This window comes from Paralichthys olivaceus, chromosome 14, assembly GCF_024713975.1.
Source record: "Paralichthys olivaceus isolate ysfri-2021 chromosome 14, ASM2471397v2, whole genome shotgun sequence".
NCBI lineage: Eukaryota > Metazoa > Chordata > Actinopteri > Pleuronectiformes > Paralichthyidae > Paralichthys > Paralichthys olivaceus.
In genome coordinates this window covers 21,291,606-21,314,753 of record NC_091106.1, presented here as the reverse complement: position 1 = coordinate 21,314,753, position 23,148 = coordinate 21,291,606, and the positions used below count along the sequence as shown (strand labels likewise).

The 23,148-nt window shown below is 42.3% G+C and overlaps 1 protein-coding gene across 10 annotated transcripts in view; it reads left to right on the top strand.

The window, feature by feature from the left end:
- The first annotated feature begins 12,385 nt into the window (after positions 1-12,385).
- Positions 12,386-23,148, top strand: part of ehbp1 (EH domain binding protein 1) — a 123,878-nt gene continuing 113,115 nt past the window's right edge. For all 10 annotated transcript variants that reach the window (XM_069538444.1, XM_069538443.1, XM_069538441.1 and 7 more), the window contains exons 1-2: positions 12,386-12,826; positions 13,380-13,840. In XM_069538444.1, coding sequence (XP_069394545.1) covers positions 13,737-13,840 — 104 coding nt within the window. In that variant the 5' untranslated portion in view covers positions 12,386-12,826; positions 13,380-13,736. The remainder of the gene's footprint in view (positions 12,827-13,379; positions 13,841-23,148) is intronic.

Genomic DNA, 23,148 nt, shown 5'->3' with positions numbered 1-23,148 from the left:
GAAAAAGTGTGTTGACCCCCACAGACTCAGCAATTGTAAAAAAATAAATAAAACCAAATGAATACAAACTAAAACAGATACATCTCTGAGGTTTTGTGATATTTTCACTATAGATGGTAATTAATTAATTAATTAGATCCGATTAATTCAATTTAAAATTTAAATGTAAGATGAGCCTTTGAAAAAAGTGCAGCTCATTCAAAAGATTCATGCATCTCACCAGCAGAGGGCACCCTTGTAATCTGCTCAAACCATCGGTGCAGCTTGAAGCCAAATGTGAACATTTATTTTGAAAATCTAAAAACAGAGATTTCCGTTTTGTCAAGAGAATTACAATAATGAAATTACACAAAAGAAAAATGAGACCAACTTTGCAGAAACAAAACAGTTGAAGCCCAAGTGTTGCTTCCAGGTCCTCGTGAGATAAGACATTACAACAATATTGGTGAAAGTATAGATGTAAACATGTGTAAGTACATGAGTCAGACACATGTCAGGAAGTCAGCAGCTTTAGAGATGAACTCATCTGCCTTTTCCCTCCAGGGTGTAGGAAGATGGGAAACAGTTGTCATGGTCACCATACTCCCAAGGGAGGGGCTTCATCACCTGGTGCTGGTGTGTGTGTGTGTGTTCTCTCACAGTTAACAGCAGGATTCTTATTATTATCAGATGTTGCAGATGAGAGAACAGGATCATGACAGGTTTATGTTCCCGTTGATAGACGTGGCTGAGCGTTTCACACCCAGGAGCAGCAGTTTGTCCCCAAAGAGCAGCAGAAGGTTGATTTTAGTTCATGACTAAAGCTTCTGAATGCAGGGAAACCCCGCCCACCTGCTGCTGACTGCAAAACTAACGCCAGGATTCATTTGTACGTGTTTTCTGATCCAGGTCTGCATGAGGCCGAGGCACCACGGAGCAGTTTTCCACTTTCTCTTCCAGCTGAATGATTTTCAGCTCATTTGACTCAGTGTTTCTGCAGCTTTTTTCCACTTTGTGTTTTTTCTCTCTTCCTCTGGACTCGTCTGCCTGAGGTGTAAGAATCAATGAATTGGGCTGATTACGTTATATGATATATAACCTTCACAGTCAGAGCGAAGGATATATGTTTGATAGGGTGTGTTGGTCAAAGACGTGATACAGGGAAGCAGGTGTGTGTTGTGGCTGAGAGCAGCCAGTCCAAATTTGAAACATTATCATTCCACTCTTCATTTCCAGGAAATGACTCAAAATTAAACCACTTTCCATTTTCAGGTTTGATTTGATTAAAACCACAACTGCATCTGTGGAGGGTGACGATCAGAGGAAGGCTGACTACATCCTGACTCACGGATGACATAATCTGCACGCTACCAGGAAGCCAGGATGATAAAACTGGATCTTAAGTTCTCAGAAATCGATTAGAGGAGCAATTTTCTCTCTCACATGCACTCCTGGATCAATGCAGACGCACCGTCATGCAAGGAGGAGATGGAGAAGAGTATGCACACAGCTATGTTCCACATGCAGTTTGTATTGCATGTTTGGAAATCAGGTAATGGGACAAGTTTTATTCTTGCAACCAAGTCTTTGGAAAGTTTCTTTTTTTTTTTTCCAAACTGGAGCAAGTGAAGTGGAGGAAACAGTTGTTCACAGTGAGCGTGGAGGTTTTACTCTGTGAAGGATGTGACTCACCACCCTGATCCAAATCTCCACTTTCCAGCTAAATGACCAAACTGCAGGAAATGTGTGTTTGTTGATGTTTAAATGTCACCGTTCGACAGGTACGCGCTCAGCAAGAGATTGAGAGATGAAGATATCGGTCCCTGAGATTGACGTGTCTCGAAATCTCATCTGGAATGTTGGCAGCACTGAAAACATTTTATCTTTCACAGTGTGTCTGTTGATTTGTGCTGGTTTTTGTTTATGCAATGGAAACGTTTGCTTTCTGTCTATTTCTGTATTCGGTGTCTTCATATTCACAAACTATCTACATCCAAACAAACCAAGAACTGTAAACTGTTCTCACTGTAAACTGTGATGTGATGAATCCTCTGTAAACACGTTAAAGTTTCAGAATCTGATTTCTCACCCGGCTTGTTTCCTGAGTCTTCTCCTTGTTCTGCATCCGTCTGAGCTGATCCATAAATTATTAAAGCACTTTCTGTAAATAATGTAATAATAAGCTTGAGAGAACCATCATCTGACGCTGAGAGTTACTTTGACTTCACGGTGAGTTTCAGCTCATTTAGAGCCGCAGCACATGCACTGTTTAGGTTTCGTCTCACCGCTCTCATAAAAGTCAGAACTCTATAAACCTGCTCAGCAGCAAACAACAATTAGCAGCTGGTGAACGTAGTGAAGCATTTAGAGCCTGATCATTTCCACTGGAGGGCGTGGAGACCAAAACCAGAGCGTAAAGAGGCTTAGTATTGGATTTACATTGACACATGATCAAATCCAAACAAATGTTAATGCTGCAACAACTGAAAAGTTGATAATAAGTCAATGTTTATTCTCATAACACCGAAAAAGTCAATATTCCCTGACATCTGCTGGATGTCTAACTCTGTGGTGCGTTGCTCGGTCCACTGATCGCTCATCTCTGACTGAGGCCTGATCTCTTCCACCACAGTGACTGGAACAGGAACACTGTGATAGCTGTGATAAAAATAATGATCCTGCTCAAAGAGAAACCCCCGAGACTCAGTGTTTACACCGTCGGCCGAATGCTACCTAGATCTGCACTTTCTGCACACGGGAGGGCACGGAGGGGGAGACGGGGCAATTTACTGCAACATGACGAAGAAACAGCGGAACGTGATGGATGAGCCACCTCCTGGTTTTAATGAACATACAGTACAGCTTTTCCAGTCCGGGTTTCTGTGAGCAGAAGTTGTGCTCTAATTCTCTGTGTCCTTCTGGGAAAAGAGAAATGATAAGAGAACAGAATCAAAAGGGAGGAAAAAAACTGTTACAGGAAGAGGGGGGATGTTGGAGCTGAGAGAGGAAGAAAGAAAAGAGGAAAGAAAGAGTAAAAAGGCAAAGAAGTCAGGCAGAGAAGGAGAAACAATCTGGAACAGTCATTGCAGGTAAAAGACAAGGTTTAGGAGCAGAGCATCTCTAGAGAATCGTACCCGGAGATATCATCACCCCCGACTCACAGAAAAGAATGAGAAAATGAAAAATGCAAAACCTTTCCGAGCACAATCTGCCTCTGACACAGCTCCACCCGGCTGCTGCAGCACAGGAGAGGAAACACTGAGGCCCACATGCACATGCAGCAAAAGCTGAAACATCATCACATGTTCTTTTCAGGAAATCCTGAAATTGAAAGGGTTCTTCCCTGATCCGTACAACACCCTTCTTCAAGGTTTCGTCTTAATCCAATCTATAGTTTATGCAAAATCTTGCTTACAAACAAACAAAATGTTAAATGTCTAAACAAGCTAAAAAGTCCAAGTAAATATATTTTTGTCAAAGACGGTACTTCAGGATCTCTGCACCACGGCTCCATCCCCAAACCACAACTGTGCAGACTCATGGCTCCAAATATCCAGGATACTTCAATTCTGGATTGTGAGAGGAAAAGGAGACGTGGTGTCCATCTTATTATTCAGTCTGTCTCAATGACTGAGGAGTAAAAATCCTCGTGTCCACAGGATTTGTTTTTATTATCTTCCTTCTGTTGCTGAGTGATCACACACCTTCCTCTTCACATGATCTCGGGACAAGCTGAGAAAACATTTCATTAACTTTTAACTTGTTAACCTCTGAATCTTTCATTCCTTTAAAAAGCAGTCATAATTAATAAGGTTCACATTCACTTCAGTGAGAAAAAACACCTAAACATCGACTCATCTTCGTCCTGATCCATTCATTGATGTCTCGTCATATTTCCTGCCTCTCCTTGTCGTTCTTATTCTTCAAACCAAACAAACACAGTGAAGCTGACTGTATCTCCAGCTCCACAGAGCTGGATCGTGTTTCAGGGGCTCTGTTTTATCTTCCTCAGCAGAAGCAGATGTGATTTTACCAATGTCGTGAAGGAAAGTGGTGGTTGCACAGGATCCCGACTGGAAAAACTGATTTCAACCTGCTCGTCCTTATTCCCACATCTCTGAGGATCATATTCAGCCCAGCTGTGTTGTTTCTTTTCAGGTTTACACCCCACTTTTCCTCCGAGTGCCTTTCAACCTCCTCTCATAGAAGAAATTCAAGCTGAATTTCACAACGAGGAGAGTTTGCAGATATGAATCTGGCTGCCGAGGCCGCAGCTGCTTTCATTTAAAGAGGAAGTGACCAGTCCAGAGTCAATGCAGAGGGTAAATCCAACCACATCTATGAATCCTCAGTTTGTATCTGTTTATTCTGTGTAACGTTACCTGTCACACAGTGACACAGAGGCAGCTTTGTGTTGGCCGCCTGTCGGTTGTGTTGAATTAACCGTTTCAAATTCACTTACAGTGCCACAGTGTGTTTGGAGAAGTAATGAATTGAATTATTCTGATTGAGTTACCCAGGAGGCAGCTGTTTGCTCAACATAATTTGAGCTGGTTTGTTGTTTGCAGAACTTTGAAAGCTTGATTCTCGCAGGAACACGACTCGAGTTAGAGACGTCAGCAGTTCACTCGCTAGCGATAACCAAACATCAGTCATGATAACAGCTACCTAACGTGACAGAAACCCTCTTATTCAACCCCCAAATTATTTATCATGTACTTTGACCTTCTAGTTCGGCCCATTTCCCGTCCGCCAACATGGAGGAGGCACAGTTTATGAGCTGTACTGCAGCCAACCACCAGGGGTGCTCCAGCAATTTTTGGTTCACTTCTGTGGAGCTGTCATGTCGTCCATCTTTACGTTTATTTACAAACTATGCATGACCGTGAGAGATCGTCATGATGGTGGTGTTTGCATTATTGCCATTGCCGGAGAGTACAAACTATTTTACGTCTTCTCAAAATACAAGCTTTTAGAACCATGTGTCTTATCGTAAAAACCTTAAAGACATTACGAGAGCAGGACTTTATTTAATTCTGTGGAACCCAGATGTGAAATTGGTGCCCGCACTGACCCAGAGTCAACCAACATCTGGTTTCCATTTCCTTCAGTTCACTTAAGTAATTGTGTCCTTATCTGATTTGAGTGAGTTGGTAATTCTTCTCGCCTGAGTAACTTTGACTCTGTGCTTTGCTGTTTTTACCTCGATGCTAAGTGGAGACTCGTCTTGTTGGAGCAGAGAGAAGAGTTCATCTTTACTAACCAGTGCATCACCACATCACCCCCGGAGATGTTCTGTCTGCAGGTATCTGTGGTGCAGCTCGGGCCACTGGACCTGATTCAATCCAGAAGAAAAGCCATAAAACCAACAATAAAACAAGAGGCTGTATCTCGGCTCATCTCTTAATGGCTGATATCTGTGTCTTGAAAGAAACAGCATGAGACACTTTAGCAGACCACAGCTGAGCTGCTGTTTTCCAAAGGGGGCTGCAGAAATATGCTCTCTGTGAGCTGTTGAACCTCCCAACCCCCGGCTCTGGATCAGTCCATGTTATTACACCTGCAAGCAATGAGCGGGCCAGCGAGAGCCTCTACACGCTGGAGATCAGCCGAGGAGAATATTAGGCCTCCCGCCACGGCACCGTCTTCTCTTGTTTCTGTTCTGTGCAGCTACTTTCACCCTGTTTCATTTTCTATTTTTAATTTAAAACCTCATTAAAAGAAGTTTGATTAGCGTGGATTCTGTTTCTGATCATCATATCGCTTGAAGCCAGTTTGAAAGTGGAAACATCTCCACTCGATGCTCCCCCACTTTTATTTCGCACATGATTTCTTGAACATATCCTTCCTCTGATATTTCTTCCTTTTAAACTCCTCTTGTCTATGAATTCTTGAGTTTCAGCTCATGTGGAAACAGTGCAGAGGTTATTAAGTCTTCCACTCCAGCGTCTCGGCCTCAATGTGTTTGGACGGCCGGGGAAAGAAAGTCCTGATAATAAACTCCAGAACAGATCGATTATCCGTGTGCCAGTCTCAGTGTGTGAGCGCGGACGCAGCCAGACTTTCACAAAACATCAGCAACTTCTTAAAGTTTGAGCAACAGAGGAGGAGGTGTTTTCACCAGCTGCATTAACAAGTCGGCCCTGGGTTATAAAATATCTTCTGAACATTTTTATTAGCAATAATAATCATGAGCACAGCTGCTGAGTCATCATATTCATAATGAAGTCTCTACTCAAACTCAACAAATATAAGTAGCCTAATCAAGCTCATCAATTCATTTTTTTAAACAGTTTCAGTTTTTAAAAAATAAAATATCAAATATTCCCGAGTTGCAGCTTCTCAGACGATTCTTTTTTATCTTAGGAGATACTTTAATTTGTAAAAAATAATATTAGAAGATATGATATGATATGAACGACATATGACGAAGGTGGTGCTGCTCATCCCTGACGTCACATGATGTTTTTTCGTTGATCATCATCAGCTGTATCCGAGCAGGAATGTGATGTTTAATTTCCTCACTGGAATAAATTGAAACCGTCAGGATCATTTTTCACAGTGAACTTGTAAACTCGCAGAGACACTGCTCAGCAGATGAGCTGACGTGTGACACAACTGTTGTGAAATGAGGAAACGGGGGATTTTCTCAGATCTGTTGGTTCATATCTTTTTTTGCTTTGATTTGACTTTTATTTGCAGCGAATACACAGTTTGTTCTCCCACTCCCTCCGCTAAACAGTATAAATCGACGTCTGCTCTCTGTCTGCTGGAGTAATGCTCTCCAGCTGATGCTGCACAGGCACCAGCCGCTCTTTATCTCTTCATTGACAACACAGAGAAAATACAAGTTTTCTTCCTCGGAAATTTTCTCTGACAAACAAGCCTGAGGGAGAAGAAGAACCATTAAACAATATATTCGCTTTCAGTTTGCTTCAACAAGAGAAAGGAGAATTCACATCCACCCGCTCGGAGCCCAACACAAACACAACCAACGATTTCTCCAGAGACTTTTTAACTAAGATCCTGATTCACCTCCAGCAACTTGACTTGTGTCATAAAGCTGCTGCTGCAAACGCTCCCTCCACAACGTTAGAGGTAAATGACAAATGGAGACAAGACGATAATTACATGAAAACTGCTGACTCGCAGTGTTGAGCCTCTGATGGTCTGTGTGCTGTTTACATTGAGGGGAAGCATGAAAAGTGGAAACAGGCCTCAGACCTCAGAACAGCTGAATATGTGCACGGATCTGGTTTGTGGTAACTAGGCCATTAACACATCTTCTTCCCTTGACCCGTTTACATCAAAGTACATGTTTGCATGTGACAATCCTCCTCAGTCCGTGGTTTTAAACAACAGATGCATTAACAAGCGCTGGAAGCCGCGTGGTGTCGACCCAGGTCTCAACATCTGGATGCATTTTCAGATTAGCTCAGAAAAGCTGATAATGTTAAGTTTTGAGTTGAGTTTTCAAGCTGCAGCTGTGTTTTCTGCTTCTAAAGAGTCGACCTGACCTGTGGCACAGGAACAAGCTCCACTGTGAACAAAATGTCCTCAGGGTAGAAAATGACTTCAATTAAAGAAGAATGATGAGAGAAGAACCACAGATTGTCCGTCCATTCAAAGATGTTGTTACCATGAGATAAGATGTACCTTTATTCATCCTCCGTACACTGACACATTTGGAGTATATACGAGAAACAGCACAGAGAAGCAAAGGCTGTATTGATTTCAGTATATTCAACAAGTACCATGTTGATTAATTACCTCCAGCAGTGAACCCTTTAATGACTTAATCCAGCCGCCCGCTGCTAATTAACAAGCTGTTTAAAAAGGCAGGAGGAAGTGTTGAATCTGGAGGAGGAAGAGCTCATGAGGACGTCGTTCTGCACTCGGCTCGTGTGAGTTGAGGCTCCGACGGATCCGAGACATTCGTCCAGGGACTAATTTAGCCTTTGTTCAGGCTGTGTGAATGGAAGTGGAGAGCTGTGTAACTGGAGAGTGACCAGTGAGCTGATAGTGAGTGACGCTTGTTCTCTAATGATCTCACAGCAGTGCATTGATCTACTCTCATCTCTCTCTCTCTCTCTCTCTTTCTTCTTTCAGGACATACATGTTCATTTGCCACTGTCATACAATCATGTACTTGTTGTTTGGTCATGGATATAGCCAGGAATAATTCACTCAGCCCATTTCAAATCTTGACACTTTCTATAGCCTGGAGGTTTGTAATGTTCAAGTTCATCATGTACCTGATTTGTGCTCATTTCTTCAATATTCTGATTCATTTGAAGGAGAACAAATGAGTCACATCATATTCTTGAGGGTTGTTTTTTTTTGCAGACTCATTGCACAAAATGGGTTTGGCCCCAATCAGTATTTTGTCCTCATTCAAATATAATTCTGATCCACTGCACTCAGCAGATGATGGGATTTCAGACCATGACAGCTTGAGTCAACATTTATTTTGTGACCATTGTGGAGCAACACTCAGCTCTGCGTACGTGTCGCCCTGCACTCTGCCGCTCTCACGGTCAGCATAAAATGGGAATGGGATGTATTGGTTTTCACTATCAGCAGCCTGCAGGCCATATGTAATGAGCTCCATGCTTCTCCAGTAGTGAAGTGATTCCTCAAACCAGGCATCATTGCATTACAGAGTCTACTCTCCCTGGTTGAATGTGGGTTTAAATTTACACAGGCGCTGTTCTGATAACCGACCAGATGTAAGTGGGTTATTTGCTCCTCGGTGGATGTAAAACAGTTGAATTTAATCTGATACAGCAGTGCACGGATCTTTAATCACAGCAGATTGAGTCTACTGTGTTCATAAACTGTGGTACGTCAACTTCTAAACACTGTAATAGACAATCTTTGCAGGTTAAACTGAAATTAATGCTTTTGTCAGTATCACTGACCAATAGAACATATAGGACCTATAAAATGTGTAAGAGGGAAAACAGACATGGATGTGCTACACTTAATAAAACAGTTCACAGGAGAAAAGAGGAAATAGCTTCTGAATTAAATTTGCATGGTCAATCTGGAGCCACTGTATACTGTATACTCACTGTATAAATCAAATCCATATTTAACCCAGTTGTGGCTTCGATGGCGGCGATCCAAGTTGCCATGCTTCTCGTCCATCTGCAAATCTACTCATCCACCCGGAAACGCTGCGGCTTCCTGTAACTGCACGGCAGATACCATCAGATGCTCTGCCATGACTCAGGATGATTCAAAGCTAAAGATGCTAATCTGGCACATCGAGGCATGGCACTCACATTTCCACTGGGAGACGAGAAACAACTGAAGTCAAATATAATATCATGACCAGAGCTGCTTAATCAAATACATTCATCGCAGAGAAAATGTCTTTAAAAACACAACATAGACACATTCACATCCCTGGGTTACAGCCGATGGTTTTCTGATCGACCCACTCATGCAGGCAGCGGTGAGTGATTCGTTCGGCTATCTCTGCTCCACTGGAGTGGTTCACACTCACTCGGCTGATATCTAAAGGACACCGCTTTGTTAACAGGTCGTGTTAAGTGGTTGAACACCAAACACCACAGACCCTGAACTTGAAGAGCTGCCTGAGATCCTGGAGGATGTGTTTTTCTTTGGTCCTGGAAAAAAGGGAGCGTGGGGATGAGAGGTTATAGGTGTGAATGTTTCACACAATCAACATTGAAATCTTTTACTTTGGCCGAGGATTTTTTTTTTCAATCTGTCTATTGCTTGGTGAAAACTGCTGAACCGATTTCCACAAAACTTGGTGGAAGGATGAGACAGCAGTAAAGAGAGAACCCATTAATTTGGGGGTGGACTGCAGAGTCATTTGACCAGGAAGTGAATCCCGGTTGAATCCTGTCCCATTGCAGACAAAAACCAGATGTTAGGGTGTTGTGGGTTTTACATATGTGAAACACCTGGAGTACAGAGGAGCAGTGGACATCTGAGAGGCCATGAAATAACTTGTGGAAACCAAAACACAAAAAAAGAGTCAAACTTTCACCATGAAACTTCACTTGTGAGCAGCAGAGACATGTTTTAAACTCCAGTAGATCAGGTAATCATTAATCCCAGTGATCCCAGCCTTCCCTCACTGTCTGCTGTCAGAGTTTGGTTTGGATTCATCGTTTCCTCTGGCTGGAGAAATTGCAGCGTCTAGAAACAGAATATATTATGGTCAAATAGGACACATCTCAGTTGGTGGGGTGGTGCTCATCTCTACTGCAGTCTGGCTGTGTTTTGGGTTGAGAAGGCTGCACTTATAAAATGATTCCCTGGTGCAAGATTAAAGTTGTTCTAGAGATTATGGGATGAAATAGCTTTTGATGATGTGTTCTCTGAAGTCCCCCTGAATCATTAAACCATTAAGCAGCATACAAATTGGAAAATAAAATCATCGTTTGGCATCAGGGGGGAAAATTACCCTTTCTTTGTTTTCATGAATCCGATGTGTAAAAAGGAAAGAGGGAGGGAGGGAGGACACACACAGGACTCTACTTGACCTTTGCCACTCTCTCTCACTGTCCCCCTATAATACACCCTTTCATTCATACAGACACACACCGGCAGGCCCGTCCTCCCCCTGTGTTACGCATGAAATAAGGCCCTCGCTGACATGTGGGCAGACACACAAAGCGTCATTTAGCATGGGGTCATTTGTCACATCAAAGCATTCCTTGACGCACGGAGGGAGGCGCTCTGTAATCTGTCAGAGTAAAATGTAAACAGGCGACACGGAGCAGCAGGATCAGCAGGCCCCCTACCGTCAAATCGGCTCTGACCCTAAATCCCAAATTGTTCTCAGTTGAAATACGTTTGCTGGGTGAAAGCTGATCTGAAATACTGTTTCCGGTCATAACGGTCAGAGAGACGTGAAGCACACAATCCATAATCTGTCAATCCTCTGCAACCTGATCTAAAGGTACATATTTCCAAAAGGACTTGTGTTATATTGCTCAATATATCAAACTACAGAGACACCACTGTCTTATTTTTTAAGCCGTACAGTGTTACGTGACAACAGGGCTAGAAAATTCAATACCTTTGCTGTGATTTTTTTAACCCAACATAAATCTGGAATAAATCCAAACCTCAAAGTAGATTTTTATTGTTCAGTGATCGAGTTTCTTTTGAGCCTAAAGCTTTGAGTTCACTAAAAGAGCAGATAAGGCTCTCTGGTAGAGATTTATAGCGGAAGTGGTCAATAGAAACACCAGCACTGTTATTTCATATTTGCTGGATCATTCTGATGATTAGACTTTAACTGGGCTTTTAGGGTATCTAGAAAAAAAAAGAACAATAGTTTATAACCCTGAGCAAAAAGGATATGATGTCATTTTCATGTCATTAAACTCATATCTGTTTTTGAGATTAAATTAATCCACATTTTATTGTCGTCTGTCCCTCTTTCACTCAGCGACACTGGCCTCCTCCCGTCTGCCTGTTTCTTTACAAGCCTGTGGTTTAAACAAGGGGGTGTGAAAAGTGTGTGTGTGTGTGTGTGTGTGTGTGTGTGTGCGTGTGTGGGGAGGAGGTATTGATTTCTGATGGATCGTAGGTGTTTTATTTCCTCTCAACATGTGAAAAAGACCCCGGCACCCAGCATTACAAGGTTAACACTCACTTCTTAATGTGACAGCACCAGGAAATTGAAGTGTTGTCCTCATTAACACAAACCTGATAGACTCTGCAGAGACGTTGTAGTTTACAACCAAACAAAACGTGTTGTTTTCAGGAACTTTGAATGCCCTGAAAATGTCTGAAAGCAAAGGTTTGGGCACATCTGTACAAATTACATACTTGTTTAAAGTGGTGAGTAGACAATGAGTTCATTTTTAAATTTTTGGATGAACTACTTTAAGTATTGCATGTTACTTATTACCTAATGGTGCCTTTTATTTTTATCCTGTCTTTTACATAAAGCACTTTGAAGAATTGCCTTGTTGTTGAAATGTGCTGCACAAATAAACTTCCAGGATTAAATGTCTTTTGACTGAGGTTGGATTTGACAACACAACCACCCGGAGGAGCCTCATGAACCAGGCACTGAAGCCCCACCAATGGCCGCTGGCCGGGGGCGTTTCTCCGGCAGCCTCTCGGTCATCCAGGCGCTGGTCGAACTGATGGAGAGGCGAAGCTGCGTCAAGCTCCACACACACACATACAACCAAACAGGAAGTACGCAGCTTAGACTTCCAAATGAAGCACGACGCGGGTTTAAAGAACACAGCGAAAACGTACGCATTCGTCTCGAAAACAGAAACTACAGAAAGGTGCCATTTAAATAAACGTCAAACAGCACGTGTGCGTTCGCGCGTGGATAAGCTAGTTCAGTTATTTAAGAAGTAACGCCTTTATTTTGACGGCTCATAGCGGAAGTGGTTAAGGGACGTTAGCTAGCTCTGCGCGCTTCACGGAGGCAGATCGGTCAAACTGTCGGTAACTACAACACTTTCCTCACCGCGGGACTCGCTGCCCGGGGCTGGGAGACTTTAATTCAACTCCAGCGTTGGGGACAAGCTGAGATAAATTACCCCTCTGACCGGGTTCTCGCCCCCGGAGCTTTTTTTTTCTCCCCTCTGTCTTACCCGTGGAGCTTCGGCGTCAACGGGCGAAGCAACGGTTTCCACTCGCACCGTGTTGTGATGGCTAGCCGCCGCCGTCGCTAGCAGGCTAGCTAGCTACATGGCCGGTGCTGGTGCCGCCGCGGAGAAGGCGATAATTAGCTAGCTCACCCGGCGGCTGCTTCGCCGCAGACCCTTCGCCACCACGGGACGTTCCACGGTTAGAGCCACGTAGCGGACAGTCTGCTGGATGTTACGGGAAGGTGAGTGTCATACGTCCGCCTACTTGTTAGAACTCGTTAGCCTCGCAGCCGAGTCGCCCCGGTTAGCGGAGCACGGCGGCTCAGGCTATTCCCTGGATTCAGACACATTCCACCAAATATTTAAACCGGGGGCAAATATTCTGCGGGTGTTGTCTCCCAGTTGTCCTGCTTTTACATCGGCTGATTAAAACAGTTGACTTTATCGCAATGTCACTGCTTCTTTGTGACAGTTTCAGCGCGTTCAAACGCTTCATTATCAAACACCTCAAGTTAGCATGCTCACTAGTGTATAGCCTCCACCGGCACGCCGTGCTGGCAGCTCAAGTGGAGTCTTCATCGCGTTGTAGTTACACAAGTGTTCCGTTGTCGATGTAGATAAACGGGGTTGGTTTAACATCTGTTGTGGTAAAGCCCGAGGTAAAGGAGGAGCTGTTACCCCGGACCAAGCATCTCTACACCGGGGGAATGTCAACTTGATGATCGGTGTTGGAAATACTCCTTAACGCAGAGGGGCTCACACTTACTCTCTTTTCTTTTTCACTTAATTTTGCAGGTCGATCACCGCATGGAAAGATGAAATTCACACCCAGAGGATTTCTCATCATGCTTTTCAACATCAAGGAGCGATTTTCTAAATAAAACCATGCACCTCGTCAAGTCAGACCTCCCTCACCGCTGCAGAGATTCCTTGCATTTGGATTCATCAGGCGGTTTTTAAAGACCCAACACTCAGGACTGGATGTGCAGCCGTAACTCTGTCCCTCCCCATCTTATTTCCGTTAAAACATTAACTGTGTGTCTATGTGCGTTGGATATGCACAGAAACATATAGTCATCAGCGTGAACTAGCCCAAAGAAGGAAGTCCAGGACGGGATAGGTGCACAGAAAAGACCCGTTCCCCTCAGAAACATGGCCTCTGTGTGGAAGAGACTGCAACGTGTTGGGAAGCATGCCTCCAAATTCCAGTTCGTGGCTTCCTATCAGGAGCTGATGGTGGAGTGCACTAAGAAATGGTGAGTGTTTTTGAAATAACTGGTGACCACAGTGAGTGCTGTCATTTAATCCCCATGTAAACTGTGTGTCTCTGTCTGTGCTGGAATGCCGAGCTTGTTCCTGGTGGCCATAATTCACACACTCACATACAGTCTCCTTGGTGTGCAGGCACGTCTGCATGCTGGGAGGGGCGAGGTTGCCTTGTAAAATTACAAGTGTTTTTTTTCTTCTCCTGTGCACCAATGTTGAATTTGCTCAGTTTTAGAAAAGAGGCTGACTAGTAGAGAGCTTTCCCTTCAACCTGCAGCTGCAATGTCCTTGAGCAAACAACTTAATCCCTACACAAAATCTAGGGATGAGTTGTGAATTGGATTTTGACTTCTGTCCTCACTGGAGGACTCATATACAAGCTATGAGAGAATTCGGGACATATTGTTCTTTAAGTTAGGATCTGGCCCTACTTTAAATGTGCAGAAAGTTATGTTACAGGAGCTTGTTTGCATTGTCATTCACATCACAGCAACTGAAATATGAGCTGCTGACAGGGAATAGTCATTAAATTCAACTTGCCATTCTCTGCATCACCCACATGTCAAATTGTGTGTGAATACTATTTGCCATTATCACTAATTGTTGACAGTTCAAAGCAACAACAATTGCAAATATCTTTTTTGTGGACATTAGTTCGATGACTCTGACGTATGAAAGGTTAAATGTTGTAGAAAGCAGATGTCATTCCTCTCTCCTCTTCTCATAAGAAGTGAGCACAGCATTTGAAATCACAGCAAACATCTACACACTGACATAATCTACAATATCAACATACGTTCTGATTTGTTTATTCAGTTTTAGCTTCAGTGAAGCAGCCTTTCCTGTGGTTTCAGTCTCTCTGGGTAAAAGCAAAAGCCAAACAACATTACTACTATAGTGACAAATTAACAAATGACACTCAGTAGAAAGGGGTGGAAGAGCTATCAACTGTGTTATCAGAGGTGAAGATGGAGCGGAGAGATGGCTGAGGGTCCTGCAGGTATGTGTCCTGTAATGAGTGAAAAGCATGGACTTGTAAAGGAAACATGTAGCCTGCAGTCATGGATTCCTTGAGCGGACTGCTGTAGGCGTAACTAATACAGCCCCACAGAGCTTCGACCTGGGACAGATGTTAACGTGTTGGAGAATGGAATGAGAAAAATGTACATCTCTTCCCAGAGCAAAGGGTGGGTGGGCTCAGAACACAGTCAGAAATATGCTTTGTTTTGCAATCTGAGCTGGGCTCCTCTATGCTTTTTCAATGGAAAAAAAGAATTGTAACTAGATATATATATATACACACATTTGTTGTTTTTAATTTAATCATTATGCAGAATCTTAATTAATTAAACCGAGGAAATTAAAACACTCAGGTTTTATTCAATTACCTCCTAATTTCATTGTCATCATATCAGGGTTACACCATTAATGTGAAATAGTTCTTCTGCCTTTACATCCAGTGTGTGGCTGAGAGTGTGTTGCTTCAGGGTCTCTGCTTGTCTTCAAGTGAGTGTTTCTGTGTTCAAGTGCACACCCACTTAAAGTGTGTGAGAAAGCGTTGGCATACAGTTCCTGCCTTCCTTGGACTTCATCAGTACGGTATGTTATTGTTGCAGTGGAAACTTTCCATCTACACACACTGGAAATAGTCCCCTGAGCTCAAATGGATCTCAAATCCTGAAGACATCAGAAGTGATTTTTTTTTTTGAATAACCCACCCCTTTTTTTAATGGAATCAATAACAGGAAGAAAAACTCAACACTTATTTTTGTGTCAATGTTCTTACATAGTGTGTGTGTGCACAAAAGGGTGTGGGTGAATGTAAATTGTGTGAAAGGTAGAGGCATTTTACACATTTCACTGACACTAAAAGGCTCCGTGGAATAATCTCTAACGTGTAGATGTGTGTGTTCTTCATGTGCGATTACCATGCCTTAGGTGAGATCAGTCACTTGATTCCTTAAGTGGAATGTACTTTGAAGTTGCATGAGCATTTTCATCAGGTCAGAATGAAAGTTTTGATGCTTGAATCTTCTTTGATCTGTCTGTCACTGTAGGCTGGACATGCCTCGGGTACAGGCTACGTCCACACTACTACGTTTAAGCTTTAAAACACATCACTGTTGCCATGTTTACGCCTGCTGTTCAACCTCCGAAGGTTTTGAGTGTCATAAACTGAGAAATTTGGAAACGGCGGTGGCCCCATTTTAGTTGGAAAACTGCTGTGGTGTAGTATGAATGGACAAAAAGGACGTTTGGAAACAATGACGGTCACCAGCAGAAAAACATTGAAAGCATTTACTGTCAGTAACAGTTCCACCATGTTGTTGGTCCAAGAAAAGAAATCTCTCATTTTACTTTTTACCATTGCTGTCACCGTTTGTAATATTTTCTATAAGTAAGCAAGAGTAGACGATCTGCATCTTATTTACACCAGCACACAGGTTTCAGGTGTGCTAGTATGGACGTGGATACGAAGCTAAAAAGCTCATGAGGACGAAGATCGTTTTAGTTTAAAGAAGCTGCTTTAAAGCTAAAACGTATAGTAGAGAGCACGTAGCCACATATTTCCACTGCAGAGCACTATGACAACACAGAACTTAAACCTGCCAGACCACATGATGCACGATGATGGATGTGACTGTTGTTTCTGTCAATGCAGTGTTCTGAGAGTAGGCAGAATGTAGTACCATCTGCGAATGTCACCTGTAGATGATGGAAGTTTATGGGCCCTGACACTCTAGTCGACAGTTGGCCTTTGGGAATTGTCGACTTGTGGTTAAGTACCTGTTCCTGACTGTTAATCATAGTTTTTATGGCTTGAAGTATTTGTACGTTTTGGCCTTCATCATTGGCTGTTCAGCGAAACCAACATGTAGAGTTAGTGACTGTCAATCCATACAAGAGAGTTTTCTGTCTACAAGGAATAAATTATGGATTTCACCACCTTTTGAGAGATTCTTCTTGAGCAATTTGCTCACCATAATTATTTTCATTCTTGAGACAGGGAGTCACGGACTGGGGGAGTTTCCTGTCATATTCTTTGTTTGTAAAGCAATTTTTTGGTCTTTATCTTTGGCCTAGTAGCTCTAGTCAGCTCCTCTGGAGCAGAGGGAGTTAGCATTCCTCTCACACACCCATTTCAGACTCACAATCAGCTCTTATCAACCATTAAAACATTAATGAGTTCAGTGTTTGTGTTTCCCAGTGAAATGAAGCACCACTCACACTGTTGCAGCAGTGCCCCCTTTGAAATGTGAAATTTACATTTCAACTTAATATAACTTAATTTTGTGTTGAGTTTTCTGCAGCAGTTTATTATGATCATTGATCACTTACAGTCTTCAGGTGATTTGCCAAACTTCTTGTAGATTTGTCATACTGCTGTTTCCTCATGTACTGTGTGTTTTGGTGGTCATCTTCACAAACGTTAACTCATTCAGACACTTGCCTTTTTCGTTATCTACCTGGCATTGTTGTCAGTTGTGAGCCTGTCTTGTGATCATGTGTCACCGTCCTGGTGTCAGTGCTGGTAACGTTAGATGAGGGCCGTGACGCACACAAACATCACTAAGATTAAATATCCTTCTCTGAGAATAATTAATCATAACTAATGTTGATGCATAATGAATATTGGTGGATTACTTACTAGTTTCATGGGTGACTTGAAATTTTTATGTTTTAAAAAAATGCCTGATTTAGATTTCTATTACCATGGCAACGGTCAAAGCTTGGAGGAATCCAGGTCAACCCTAATAAAAATCACTGTCTGTTATAATGGCTTCTTGATCGCTTCACTAGAACTACTCATATTAAGACCGCTGACTGACTCCATAATTGTCATTAATGGAGCTATCTCTACCTAATTAAACAATCAGTAAGAACATGATGATGATGAGTAGAAAGTTAAGACCAGAGTTTTTCACTCTTGAATGCACCAGTAGTTTGCTTCTGCACAAAAGGTATCATGCTCAGGTTATTAATTGGAACCGATGATGCACCATTGAGGCTTCACCTTGTCATAAATTAAAGTTGAATGAATGGATCATACATTCTGTTCATTAAAAAGGATTGTTTCCTGGGTGAAACCTTTTTGCTTCTCTGCAGTTTTTCATTTTTTAGTCATTTTATGATGCTAGTGTACACGCTTATGTTAGCTTTTAATAACCTGTATGGTGGCAACTACACAACTTGGACTGATTTTCATCAAACGTGGTGGGAATATTACTTGGGAGGCTGTCTCCAGGTGATTGACTTTTGAATCAGTTACGGGTTGGGCAGGATGGACAACACACACTTAGTACGTTCTTAAAGAGCATTGTTGGTTTGAGCCAGGATGGTCTCTGTCTTCTGAGAACTAAAAGCTTGTCTACTGAGTATATGCTGAATCCTGCCTGCAGAGGAAGGTAGAAACAAGGATGGATTGTTTCCGACCAGAGTTGCTTGTTCAAATCCTCAGATACAAAACGATACCTGGGAAATTCAGTCAGTGAGGCACACTTATCGCTCAGCTACTATCAAGGGAGTTTAAATCCAACAGTGATAATGACTCAACATGTATGAGTGTAACCCTTAACCTCTCCGTTCCTGTCCCCTGAGGCTGCTGCTTTTGAGAAAGAATGCGTTTTTATTCACCTTGTCTAGTAAGATATAGTTTGACAAACAACATCAAAAGTCCAAGAATGCCATAGCTGCTGAAAGATGTGTCGACACACGTGGCGAGGATATGAGGGTTATACACTGGAAAAAACACAGAGGTGCTCTTGATTCATTGGTAATTCTATCTGGTTTCATGGAAGTGTAACTAATCGAGACTGCTTACCCTATTGCCATGTGGAGAGACAAGGAAGGTTCAACAGTTGGTGAAAAAAGAGGTTTGCATGTGATTGAAAAATGTGCTCAGACACTGATAGCACGCTGATACATGCGCACACAACTCACTAATTTCATGGGAATTTATATTCACACACACACACTCACATTTTGATCAGAGATACAGACACAAGCAGATTTATACTTCTCCTTCGAGGTGTGGAGCCCTGCAGCATCGGAACTGATTTTGTCGATTGTTATTGCACCACTGCAACATTTGATAGACGTGTCCTACATTACCAGCCTGAGTTGTTTATTCATTATACACCTAGCAACCTTATTTTCATTTACTTTGGAATAAAGAATCAATGAGAATTTTGCACTTGCACTCTTCTAAAGAGACACCGGATTGCTCTTGAACAAATAAGCAAACTGCATTACCTTGAAAGGTTCCCCCTTGATTCCCTCCCCTGCCAATAGTTGTGCATTAATCAGCATGATCCCTCTCTGAGTGTCTTCAGGGGACGTTTTCAATATATTCAATGGAATACCACTGCACCACAATCCTCACAGCTGTGATGTGCACTCTGCCACATTTGCTGCAGACAGTGGGGAAAATGTTTAAAATATTGATGTCGCTCTGCTTGACAAACTATTCTGATGACACAATTTCCAAATTACCCCAAGCACTTTTCTCTGTTTGTCCATATCGATGTCATGTTTATGAAACCGGTCGAACTCTGATTAACTCTGTCAGTTGACTGACGCATCACTACTGCTGTGAACATGACCGGCATGTGTCAGGCTGTGACATGTTGTCTTCTGTTGAGCATGTGTGCTGTATGGCACACGTCCATTATGTCTCTTCCAGAGAAACGTGTTCCTGCCAACTCGTCTGACGTGGCTCTCCATTCTATTCAAATTTGAAAGCCATGACACATTCCTGAGTAAGTTTGGCAGCACGAGATGGTTTCACTGCCAGGTGATAGTACGGTGCAGTACTACGTGTTGTGTAGATAGTCCGGATCACAGAATTTGGATTATCACTGCAGAACCTTTTCATAGAGTCTTTTTTTGTATACTGGCTCATGTTTTTTTGGTGAACCGGTGCAGAATAAACTCAAACTCAGTTTACTTCGGTCGATACTAGAGTTGCTCTTATGTGTGTGTTTGTGCTTATCACGTCTTCAGTGTTGTTGATTTAACTCTGATTGTTTTGTCCCCTTTCAGCTCTTCATCTCCACCTCCTGTGATTCTGTAATTGTTTTCTTGCACCAAGCCCACGGCTGTCATCAGGGGCGGCTTTCATGCTATCATCAAGGCTGCTCTTTCAATTTTCTTCTGTTTTTCTCTATACCCCCCCATAACCTTTCTATCCCCTCTTTCCCTTTTGTTTCGTCTTCTCCTGATTATTCTTTTCTCTTTACCCCTCACTTCTGTCTCCTGTTCCTCTCTCCGATAATTTTCCTTTAACTGCTTTGCAGTGGAATCCACCCACGTGTAATGTTCTGTGCAGCAATTATGAACACAAATGGGTATTTACACACCCTCTCTCACACACACCTTGATAAATGACACATTGCAGGGTTGTGAGGCAGTCAATGGGGTGTTAAATGTGATGAGATCTCTGCTGTGTGTCGGCCTCTCTGCTGCCATTCAGAGTAACACACAGGCGGCCCTGGAGGCTGCTCATCATCTATCAGCCTGCAGATGCTTCAGCATCACTCTGCGTGTTGTATGTTTGTCAGAAAGGTAAAGTGAATCACAGCAGGTGTAATATGTTATATTTTGGAAACGCTGTTCTTAAAAGATGTGGTGGAGGTGGAATTTAGGACAGTGTGCACGATGTGTTCTCTGATGTAGTACAAACAGTTTTCCTGTTTGGTTCAATCTTTTTCTCTTTGAAGACAAACTGTTATCTGTGCTCATCAGCAAGTTCCCTGTTTCTATTGTAGAAACTAAAACATCTATGTCCACGCAAGCATTATAGCTTAGACTCATGAATAATTCGCGTCCATGCTAGCACACCTTAAAATGCATATCATATGACCATTCACGTGCACTTGTTACAAACATACATGTGCATATGTTTCAAAAATAAAACGTAGAAGTATGTTGGATGTATCTTCAGACTTTTTGGAAAAGTTAGGAGCTGGACACCCCTTCTGGAAGAGGAACACAAACCCTTATGTACCCCAGTCAAGTCACAAATCCTCGTGTAGATGCTGTCAGCCACAAGCAGGAAACTTAAGGTTAGCTGAAGCCTCATTGGAAAAAAAAAAACAAAAAAACAGGAAGACATAATGCAGATAGCATTTTGATTTTCCAGCAAGCATGACCTGCATCTATAACAGTCCTGAATATTTTATATTGTATTCTTTTCATTTTGTGTGACAGACAAAACCACATTGATTGATAATTAACACCACTGCTGAAGCCGCTTGACTGCTCATGTATCATGGCCTTAAGAAACGTTGTCCTCCCCAGGGCTCCTCGTTTCTCTGCTGTCAAGGCTCCCAGGCACACGGAGGTTGTGGTTCTACAGTCTCTCCCAGGGGCTGTTAACACTGTGACTGGTAAAGGGAGTGTAGTTTGTTAGCAAGGGGAGATTTTATTATTAAATTTATCCTACTGAAAAAACACTTCCTATCAGTCCCTCCTAACCCTAACACATTATTTAATTACCCTACTTTGACTGATGTCTCACTGAGGCTTTCACTGTGCTATCTTTTTGACTGGAAGTAAGCTGTGTGTCGACTATTGGTGCAAATCTTTCCGTCCTATGTCTTTCCTTACAGTATAATTTCCTCTCTTCCTTATATTTTTTTTTTACATACGCTTTCATCATAATCTTACTCCTCGGTCACCTTTGACATCAGCTCCCTGCATCATGCTGGTCTTTCTATCTATATATTGTAGATGTCAAAGTTTGAATCGAAGTTATGTCTTGAGAATGTATGAGTAGACAGACTCAGTACATCAGCATAGAGAATATATTTCTTTGAGTTTGCCTTCTCAGAGCCTCAGAGACATTCTCAGATGTACTGTTAAAGTTAGAAGTGGACTCCCCCGCCTCTGCTGAAAACTAGTGGAAGCGATAAGAGAGGAATGTAAAAGCATTCGAGATGAGGTGGTGACAAAAAGTAAGAAGACCAGAAAATTAAAGCCCAACCGTTATGGATTTTTAGTTGCTGTTCCTAATACCAATATTAGAGTGGGGCCATCACTGTTTCCAAAAATCAGATCACCCCAGCACAAGCAGTGATAAGATGTTGAACACTTGACATTGCATGACTCTTCTGTGAGGCCTCCTGCTGCTGCGAACAGGTGAATCTGCAGATTTGTTGTAGTTGAAGAGTTGAGTTGAACTATGTTGTAGATGGAATCCATAGTCTGATTTTCACGATGGACAGAAAGTATTAAAATGTCTTAAACCATTGTCAGCATAATCCACTTCCTCTTTATGATCAGTGCACTTCTTGTTTCAACAAATTCACCTCAAAACACAGCTTCTGCTCGAATTTTGCAGCTTCAGCAAGAGCTGTAATAGGACATGAAATGATAGCAATAAGTTGCAAATAATATTGAAAGTGTTTCAACAGAGACGAAACAATAAACAAGATGTTTGCCAATGAGATAGAAAAGATCTCATAAAAGAGCATCACAAAAACCTCATCTTCAACAGCTTTTACATAAATCTAAAAAAAGAAGCTGAAAAGTACATGCATTAAAAAAGATAAATGAACACATACAACGTAAAAGAAAATTCTAGTATCAAATGTCTGTTGAGAAAAAAATAAAATAAAATGGCAGAGGTAGTAGATAGAACAGCTTTTACAAGTGTTTCTTATTTTGCTGATCACACACTGTGAATACAGATGTCGTGTACATTTTAAAATCGCACTTTGCCTCGTCACATCATGCCCAGAACGCGTGTTTTCTGTGTGTTTAGTTTATCAGGCAGTCTGGAGTGTGACAGTCGCACAGATTGTGTTTGCTCTGTTACATCTGTCCTGATAGCAGAGGCCACAGTCTGATGGCAAAGTGAGAGCAGTCCTCCCTCTCGGTTTCTTTCTCCCTCCTCCTCTCTCTTCTCTCTTTCATCCGTCTGATCCCACTCTCCAACGTCTTACTGTCGGCTGCTGAATCATAAATTGCCAAGTGGGTCAGGTATAAAAAATACATTTTGTCGGTCAAGCTTTTCATGAGGCGCGCGGCTGTGAGTAAATTGCACTTTAAAAGCATTTTAATTGTTTCTGTGGCATTTCTGTCTCTCTGACTGCATCTATGGTAATAAGCTGACATAGCAGGCTATTAGCACAGCAGAAATGCATTAAGCACTCCGAGACTGCACACAAGCTGTGGGAAATCCAGTTATATATTACTGTATATAGTCATTTAAACAGCTCTACATCACAGGAGTGTTGAGTCAGGATTTTGACTGAAAAAAAGAGAGCACAAGAGCACAATGACTGCATTGTAGGCT